The 10,128-nt window shown below is 37.7% G+C and overlaps 1 protein-coding gene across 1 annotated transcript; it reads right to left on the reverse strand.

Annotated features, from left to right (window-relative positions):
* Window positions 1-4,066: 4,066 nt before the first annotated feature.
* On the reverse strand, window positions 4,067-6,346 carry LOC103714106 (GDSL esterase/lipase At2g04570-like). The gene is given in 4 exon segments (XM_008801246.4): window positions 4,067-4,606; window positions 5,181-5,448; window positions 5,450-5,674; window positions 5,761-6,346. Coding segments are annotated over 4 exon segments (1,056 nt in total). The 5' UTR covers window positions 6,130-6,346; the 3' UTR covers window positions 4,067-4,412.
* Between the last annotated feature and the right edge of the window lie 3,782 nt (window positions 6,347-10,128).

Genomic DNA, 10,128 nt, shown 5'->3' on the forward strand with positions numbered 1-10,128 from the left:
TGCTAAATTCTTTGGTTTCCAAATTAGCTTTTGTTTGCGGACATATTTTACTATCATTTTTTCCAAAAGCTTTCTAAGGTGTATTTTGGCATTGCATAGAGTGCACTGATATTTTTTTTAAAAGTTATGCTTTGTTCCTTGTGGGTTTTTACTCATTTCACTCTTGCCTTTCATTTTAGTTGTTCGACACCCAGTGTTTGCTAGTTTTTGTGTTTATTTGTTTGATGTATTGCATCAAACTAGTCAGTATTTACCACGTTGGTTTTCTTCTATATCTGATATTTTGACTGCAAAATAATGAAGAGGAGGCTCCAAGGCCAGCCCTGAGTTCCATCGAAGTGTCAGAACCTGTGTATAGGGACTATTCATCCAATACAGGCTTGACACTGAATGCGGTCAAGGACCGTTCTGTTTTAAAGTCCTCCCACTCTTCTTCTTCTGCTTCTGCTTCTTCTTCTTCTTCTTTCTTTTCGCTAAAGCGGGTGTTTCATACTATACGGATACAAATATACCTAGAAGAGTCTGCATACAAAAGATCTCGGAATGCACCAGACAAATCGTCCTCACCAACCCATAGGGTGCCTCCTGAGTGGCTCGCAACGGCTAGTTAATTCATAATATGACAAATAGGAACGGAAAATTAAATGCATAAATTTATGTTGAATAAAATAAGAATGAAAGGAGAGAACTTTACATAACGGCTAGTTAATTCTCTCTCTGACAACTATTGTGGTATAAGAAGGCTAACGACTATCAGACGTCTCCAAAAAAGCGACATTTTAAAGATATCATGGATTTGATTAGAAATTTCCAAGTTCCTTACATAGTGTGATTACCAAAGATAAGTGGTGCCGTAGGTCCCCATCTTCCTCAAAACTCTTTCGAAATCTATTTGTCTATGGAAGCCGAAGGTATCTCGTTTGACTCCATATCCCTCTCTAGAACCTTAAAAGCTTCTTCCTTTACAAATAAAGCAACCACTTTTCCGATTACTCTACTCTTCGATTGCCATGGCTGCTGCGAACAGCGACGATGGCTGAGGATTTGGGTGGCCTGGTGGTCACTGAATCCTTGAATACAATAAATAAAGGACAGATATAATTAATTATATGTTTGGATGATTTAAGTCTAGCCCAGCTTGTAATCCTATGTTTTTATTGGATATACTAGCTCAATTCATAAATTCAATAAAATTTTCAGCCTAATCACCCAAACAGATTTTAAATTACCTTTGAATCCCTTATTTGATAGTTTTGAAGCAAATCCATCCCCAAGGTTGCCGGCATAAATTGATGTGAAATACGATGAGAAATAAATATACATACATTCCTAAATGAATATTAAATTGCTTATAAGTCTATAAGTCACAAACGGTAGAAATCAGCAAAGTTTGCTGAATTGCTATAGTAACACATATATGGATCTAAGGTCACTGTATCTAGTAAGTTTAAGGAAAGATAATTGTTAAATCCTTAACAAACCTTCAATTACTTGGAGGTTTTAAGAAATAATTTTCATAATTAACCACAGAATAGTTCCATGATCGCTATATAGTGACATTAACATGGTTATTATATGCTAAAGAAAAAATTGTAATTGAACTGGTAGATTTTTTTTATTGATTTTCAACATGAAGTTTGATTCTTTTGGTTAACCTTTTTTTTATTTTTTGACAACATTAGGTTCGCCTGAAAACTATCTACTAACGACATTAGGTTTGACCTTAATTCCCGGTTTTAAGATCTTTTTCTCTAACCCGGTCACAAGCGCCGAGTTGTGGAACCCTTCTCGCAAATCCCCTTTTCACCGTAGCACTACATTTCTTTTAATAACGTCACAAAGCACCATCCCACATTGACTTGCCCCCAAAATTTAGAGTTTTGGACTTTATTGTTTCGAGATAGATTAAAAGGTGGTACATTGTATGGTGGAAGTATGGAACCACGGTCAGAGTCAAAGACCTTTGTCCTTATTTCAAACAAATTCGGACACCTAAAGTAATACTGTCATAATTATAATTACTACGATGATAAACTTTTTAAACCAAAAATCCTAATAAAATTGGAATTTGGCAATGAATCTCAACAATATAATACCCAAGGATCATCCAAGCTTCTTATGTTCCTTCTTCCTCAGATTCTAATTTAATTATTGCAGGACTTTTCTTCCAAAAATAGTTGCTACAGAATCTTTTTACAAATGCAATCAGAGCCAACGACAAGCCCCCTCTACCTCCTGAAGCGGTAAAACAACCAATAGAATCCAAACTCGGTCAAACACCTAACTAGGCAGCTGGCACTTGTAGCCATATATATATATATATATATATATATTGAGAGAGAGAGAGAGAGAGAGAGAGAGAGTCAAACACATAGCTAGACAGTTGGCACTTATAGCTATATGTGTATATAGATATAGTCAAACACCTAACTAGGCAGTTGGCACTTATAGTGTATATATAATATATATATATATATATATATATATATAGAGAGAGAGAGAGAGAGAGAGAGAGAGAGAGAGAGAGAGAGAGATGACTAGGTTACATTTGAGTATAATCAGGTCCGAATTCGGTTGCCTCTGCTGCCATTACACCGGCATGGATTTTGAAGCATCCAAATAGCCGTTAACTGCCAGCTCGATGCATTAAAAGGGCAAAAAAAGAATAATTAATGGAACTGGACTGGATGCATTCCCTATGCCCAGTCTCTCCATCTTTTCAAGATAAACACTAACTTAAAAATGATAAACATCTAGTTTGGAGGATAAGCATAAATATTGTAGAAATAAACAGATAAAAGATCTGGTCATTTGTTAAGGGGAAACACTAAATGTTTGAAAATAAATACGAATATATTGGAAGAGAACATGCAAAAATAAAAGTTAAGATGTCTCCGATAAATACCAACGCTCAGATGATAAATACCAACTCTTAGATAACAAATATCTAGTCTGCAAAAATAAAAAAAAATTTTGCACGAAAAAGCAAAAAATAAAATCTCACTTGGGACGAGAGAAAGAAACAGGGAGATAGGTCCTGCAGGATGAGCATGAGAGTGGACATCACGTCACATTCCATCCCATTAAAACATGAGTGTTATACTTAAGAGGAGGAGGAAAACGGCATTATTTTTATTTTTATTTTTTTGGATATAACGATGGAAGGTTGCTCGTAACGTTTAGATATATATGTATGTATGTATGTATACTTGTACGTACGTACATAGGTTGGTAGGTATATACGTATATATATTTATAGCCGAACCTCCGTGCGACAAAAGAAAGTGGGCATTCACTGCCGCCTTCTACCGTAACGGGAGATCCGCATTTGGTTTCATCTATTTATCCTGATCAACCGACCTCCATGCATGAGAACTGTCGGCCATCCTCGGCAAAGCGGCACCTCTGTCAAAATTAACTTCTGTCACTCCACAGGAAGGAAAGGAGAGTGACATGGGCAGCAAGACAAGAACATGGCTCGCCTCATAAAAATCTTCCTCTCTCCGATGCTCATCATCCTTAAGAGTTCTCCCATGGCCGTAGATAGTATGGTTTTTTTTTTTTTTTGGCCACACTGGCGTCTCACTACACTCGGGTCTGAGTACGCCACGAGCAATCAGAGTGCAAAACATAAGCTAGTCCCTGTGAAATAGAATCAGTGCCGTTCCATGAGAAGGCTCCGGAATGATGTGCTATGAAGGAGACCACCCAATCCGCCACACTATTTACCTTCCAAAATATATGTGCGACCCCAAATGACGATATAGTTATTTAAAAAAAATAAAATTAAAAAAAAGGATGGCAACATCATTCTCATCATGGTCAACAACAAAGACCAGCAATAAAAACAACAACAACAACAAATGCGATTTGCAATTAATGCTCATCATAGTAAATAGGATAATACAATTACAACTAGGCCTATTATTCTCCAATTTCACGAGTGATTGAGCAGCTTGCCCATTAGGATATATCAGGGAATTAATTGCGAGAAAAAGTAATGCTAATTTGATAAACAATACTCTCTTAGTGAGGAATAAACAAACAAACAAACAAACAAAAATCCTTCCACTCGGCTAAATTATTTCAGCCTTCTCCATTGAAAAGTTATATTTTCCTATTAGGTATGGCCTAAAATTGTTATACATCTTAGGCTTGCATTTTTCCTATTAATTCATTGTCATTGTTATAATCATAAATGAAGTTAACAAAACATCTCTAACTTTGAAGAGGACAAAAAAAAATTATAAAATATTTAAATTAGTGCTACTTAAAGGACTTATAAATTTACTACTTATCTGGATAACAAAGTAACTACATAGTCATTACATAGTTATATATATATGGCTCCAAATGAGACTCTTAGATTTACATATTAACATACATCACACTAACCAAGCAGTGAATATAATTTACTTAAATATGCCTAGAGTAGTTTTCATGAGTTGAGCGGCGATAACAAGGTTCATCCTCTCGGTTGGGTGGAAGGCATCCCAGAAGACATACTTGTTCGCATCTTGGCATGTGAATAGACTCCTTCTATTGCATGTGTAACCCATCTCAAACATTCCTGTTGCGCAGCATCCGGACACTGCGTCCTCAAATCCTGCACACCATGTAATCAAACACATTGATCAGCGTTTGATGGCTGATCTAATCAGTTTAATCCAGTTCCTTGGCAGTATTCGTCTTTTCTTTTGATTGAAGTTAAAAAATATTTGTTAGGACCAATAAATTCTTACGTAGATGTATGTCTATGATGCAAATAGTATTGAATAAAGAAAGATTTGCTAAAAACATTAATCAAATTGGACATTATAGAGCGAGCAAATTATGATTATCTGAAACTTTTAAGCTCGTCGGGGATTATTATATATTCTTTATATTAGTTTTCCAATATATCAGAAGTGGCTCCTTCAATATTTTTAAAAAATATTATGACATCATATGTGAGAACCCACTTCTGAATTACCATCGAAGATGTGTTGCGATCTATATGCGATACACTTATTATGTGGATGGATGGACCACAGTCTAACGTGCGATGTCCATGCCAATAATACAGGCATTTATGGGTAAGAAAAAGTTTTTTTTTTTTTTTCCAAAGCAAACGCTTTTATGGATCATCGACGTCTGCTACGTGTTGCTGCAATTAAAGCAGAGATTTAGCTTGAACTCACCGAATGTCAATGGCTTCTTGATCACACCCAGCAAAACATAGTAGATATCGCCGTATACAATTGCGATACCAGGTAATTCTCGGTTAAGCTTGTTGATCGAGCGCTGCAGCTTGCTGTTAAAATTCGAGGCCACTTTGTTGTAGATTTCATTGCAGGCGTCCCTGGATGTCGGATTGGCGACTCGTTCCAACGGCAAACACCCCATTGGAGGAAGTCCAGTGAGGTCTATTTTGCGAGCACCTAATCTGTGAAGGTCCCTGATAAAATCTTTCAGCAATGCCAATCAGGAAGTCCTGGTATTGTTCCACGTTGTATTGCGACCGTCGGCCGCCGGGCACGGTGTAGTAGTTCTCGAGGAAGTCGTTAGTCCCTAAGCTTATAACATACACAGCCTCACTCAGTGTCTCTCGGGCCTTTGCCTCCCCTTGGTAAGCCTTCAACTTCTCCTGGTATTCTTTGAAGTATTCCAGTTCCCTCCATAGAGGTATGACGGACTGCAACAGGATGGAACAAGTTAGCATTAATTCAGAGGAAAAGGAGATGCCATGAGATATTGTGCGGTTGCGGCCTGAGGACTTACGAACACATCAGATGTGGCATTGTCGTAGCCACTGCCGGCGGAGGCGAAGCAGACGCCGGTGGCGAAGTCCTTGATGCCGTACTGGGGGTCGAGGTAGGCCGGCACGGCCGATGGGAGCCCAAAAGCTTGCGAGATGAAGTCGGTGGCGAGCCGCCCGTTGCAGAACCGACCCGTGGGCTGGCCGCCGTTGAAGTCACGGCCGTAGGGCTCGAAGTTGCTCCTGGCGATGGTCGGTATGAAGTTGTTGTTCCCGGCATCGACCGTGGAGTCCCCGAAGATGATGATCGCCGGAACTTCGGCTGCGATCTCGGTGGAATGCAGCAAGAGTACCTGGAGCAAGAGAAGCCAAGGCAAACAGCTGGGCGACATCTTCTCCCGACCAGACCAAGTGATGTGGGGGGGAATGGAGTAATGAGCAAACAAATAAATAGTTGAGTTGGCGGGGACCGGAGGGAAAGCTAAGATGGAAGCTGGTAATGAGGGATCCGTTAAAAAAATTTCGGTGCGCTTGCTTTGCCGTTCTTGTTGCCCACGAATGAGTTGTAGTGAGAGTTCCCAACCCTCTGCATGGATGGCTAGACTAATGAGAACGTACGACCGCGTGCGTGACCGGCAACGCTACTGAAGGTGAAAGAAACCAGAAACCCCGTGCGATCGTTCCCACCCAACAGAAAATGTAGGCCATTAAGACATCATTTAAAGGCCATCTGCTGGTCTCTTCCAAAGCTCACGTTGTTCAGTTTTTAGTGAACCAGCTGCACCGTTTAATCTGTTGGCTTTGATTTTATCTTCTCCTTAATTTATAACCCACCAGTCTCTCATTATAGAGTGTCGTGACAAAGACAGTCCATGAAAGTATCACGCACTACATAATAATAATAATTATTTGTACACCAACTACTCATACGCAATGAATATGGATGCGAACTAAAAATGGTCGTTCCAAATAAAATCCGCAAAATAATAAGCCGCAAAAATAATCGTTCAGTCCGCACCATTTATCTCTCTATAGATATGGATAAATTACTGAAAAGCATACTCTCTCGATCAATCACATCCTATGGGAGGCACGACCTAGATCATACTACATATTGTTTGGTGGCCGATCATTTAACTCTAACAGCAGCAATACAGGAGCGCAAAGCATCTTGCGCGGGCTACACGACACAGGATTTCGGCCGTTCTTTGAAGGTTTAGCGATGCTGTAAACTAAGGGCTCGTTTGGTTCGTGGGAAGCATTTTTTCTCCTAAAAATATGATTCTTGGGAAACAAATTCCTATGAAGTGGATGATTAGGAAAGTAATTTTAATATGTTTAATTGATTGACCATGAGAAAATGACAAATTTCTAAAGTGCTTATATTTGGTTGGCCATCCATTTTCCTGTGAAAGTTATGTATAATTTCTATTATGCCCTTAATAAAAATTAGGTATTTAATGCCTCTTTAATGCTTCTTTAATGCTGAAGGGCTTTTTTGGAAAAAAATAAAAATGAAGTGATTCCCGCCTCATGGAAAAGTAACTTTCCCATGTTTTTCATGAGAAAGACTTTCCCATAAAATGTAGGAATCATATTTCCATGGAAATACAATTTTTCTGTCTCTCTCCTTAGAAAACTTCAATCAAACAAGAAGTATCTTATTACTTTTTCGTTGACCACACTTTTTTTTCTTTTTTTTTCAGGAACCAAACGAGCCCTAAAGTTTTCGTCCTGCTGCCCCAGAGTGCTGGGGGCAAAATCCTATCTTTATCGCGACCACAAATATAATTGAGACTCCTACGTCAATATTCTCCTAAAGGCTTCCGTATTTTTTTATTCTTTGAATGCGTATGCGTGTGTGGACGAGGTTCTACCGCACTTAGAAAGTATAGTTAGGATTTGTTTAATTAGAATTTGCATCATACACTCTTACAATAAATGTCCAGGGCCAATTAATTAAATGGAAACACACCTTAAATTTATGGTCTGTGCGACTATACGTACTTGGGCTCGCGTCTTCTCTATTTTATAGGTAGATTAATAGGACACCTGATATAATTTTTATAGAGTTACATTTTTTTTTCTTCTTAAATTGAATTCTAAATCAATGATCTAAACGATACGATATGATTTAATATCTCTACACTACTTACATATAAAAAATATATAATTGGAGACATCTACTTTTGCATCAAGTATGCCAATTTTGCGTCATCTCAGGATCAAAGATAATGTGAGTGATAGTGATGAGATCATCATATTTGGTTGTACCACTATAATCCTACACGGCAATGATCCCAAGTCACCCCCACTCCTCAAATTACCGCCGAACTCAGTAATGAAATATCTATCCCTGAAGTTGGATATTCGAAATCATCCCAGGAACAGCGATCTTAATTAGGTTGAATTTGAAAACAAAAATATTCCTCAATCTAACAAAAATATTAATATATTATATTATATTATATTGATATTATCTATATTATATTTATTATATATAAATTATATTATCATAGATTATTAATTATATTATTGTCATATTATTATTTATTGATAGTTTTAAATTATAGTAGAAATACTATTATACTTTATATTTATATAATAAAATTATTTAATATATTACTCCTATTTATTCTATTTTTTTATCAAAATAAATATTAATATTAAAAACTAGATATTATAAATATTAATATTAATATTAATTTTATAATAATAATTAATATATCTTTATATAAAACTCTGGAACAGATTGTTAAATGGTTGGCTGATTGGGATTGCATAATATTCCACATGTGCATGCCGAAAAGATGGACGGCTGTCTTGTGGAGTAACATCTGCAACATAGTTGAGGGCCTGAGGCAGCCGTCTAGAAATTGTTTGAGATCATGAACCACATCTATTTCTGGGAACAACTTGGATTTGTGAAAATTAAATCATTGGACTAATTTAATTTTGGAGCATGTGTCAAACTTACTGAATTAATTAACTAACAGACTTCAAGTGCTCTATTAAGGGTTCGGGTTGTATCTTTCATGTGAAAAAATAATGCAACCTTTTTTTGCAACATTAATGGTTGGATTGTGATAGCCATTTTAACTTTTAAGATGTATGCAGATGATTGGGAAAAAAAATAGTGCTTTGAGAGCTATGCAATGCATGCTCTAATAATTAATATGCCGCAAAAGGAGACCAACCATACTTTTATAGGAAAGATACAACCCAAGCACCTCTGCCAATGCCAACAGTGGAATATTCACCAACATTGGAAATTAGAAAACGTTAGTTCCCAAAACGAGCGCATAAATTCCCATGCTCCAGTAATCTGACTTGCTTTTCAAGCTAGCTAGGCACCAGAGGAACTCTGGCTCATCAGTTTATTCTTGAAAGCACTAGAGGAACTCTAGTTCAATCCAGCTCCTTAGTCCAGTGGCCATATCTGACTGAGGATAGGCTGCAATTTTGGAGGAACGAAGTAGGGCTACAAGTAGGTTGGGTCGGATCGAGTTTTAGATCATATGACATTTAGAACATGTTTGGTTGGAAAAAATTGAAATCTAGAATAGAAATAAGAATGTGGCTCTCCATACAGTTGTTTGGTTGGAGATATTCCATTTTCATTCCAACTTCAGAGGAGAATGAAAATGGCCCTAATTCTTCAAAATGCAATTTTTATTTTTCTATTGTATTTAAATTTCGTTCTAATTCCAATTGCGAAGCAAACATGTTGAAGGATATAACTATTTAAATTTTTATTCGAATTAGTTCTGATTCTAATTTTGGTCGTGAACTAAATACACCGCCATGTCCATGCAAATCCAATCACCCATCGGGTCAGACCGGGTTGGGTTAGATACCGTCGGATTTCCTCCTGCGCAAGCTGGTAGGGATGGTCTAGCCAAGCCCGGTCCGTTACCCGGTTCCAGCCTTATTTTGTTGTCGCCTCACTCTGTCGATTTGCAGTTCGAGAAGAAGAAATGGGTTCTCAGAGCCAAACAACCTCTCTCCAACGCCTTCATCTCGTCGAGAAGGTAATGCCCGGGATTCCAGTTGTTTTGTTTCTCCTCCTTTGGCTGCGTTTTTGTAACGGAGCATTCTTGAGCATACCGCAGCGAATAGTTCGGGAGGTGGAGTTGGCAGGGTCGGTGTAGTCCTCTGGATATATCGATATTACAACACAAATACGTATATGGAATGACTCGGTTCTTTTCCTTTTTGCTTCGATAAAATGATCTTATGGCATCAAGTTACAAAAAGAGAAAGGGAAAAGAAAAATAGAAAATCTGAGTGAGTTTAATTACAATGAGTTTGCTCTGGGGTTGGTCTCCACCCATCTGGGAGAGTTAGGGAAGAAGACTCGGTATGGATTGAGCACCCGGCAACTATTGAAG

The sequence above is a fragment of the Phoenix dactylifera genome, unplaced genomic scaffold (genome assembly GCF_009389715.1).
Source record: "Phoenix dactylifera cultivar Barhee BC4 unplaced genomic scaffold, palm_55x_up_171113_PBpolish2nd_filt_p 000299F, whole genome shotgun sequence".
Classification (NCBI taxonomy): domain Eukaryota; kingdom Viridiplantae; phylum Streptophyta; class Magnoliopsida; order Arecales; family Arecaceae; genus Phoenix; species Phoenix dactylifera.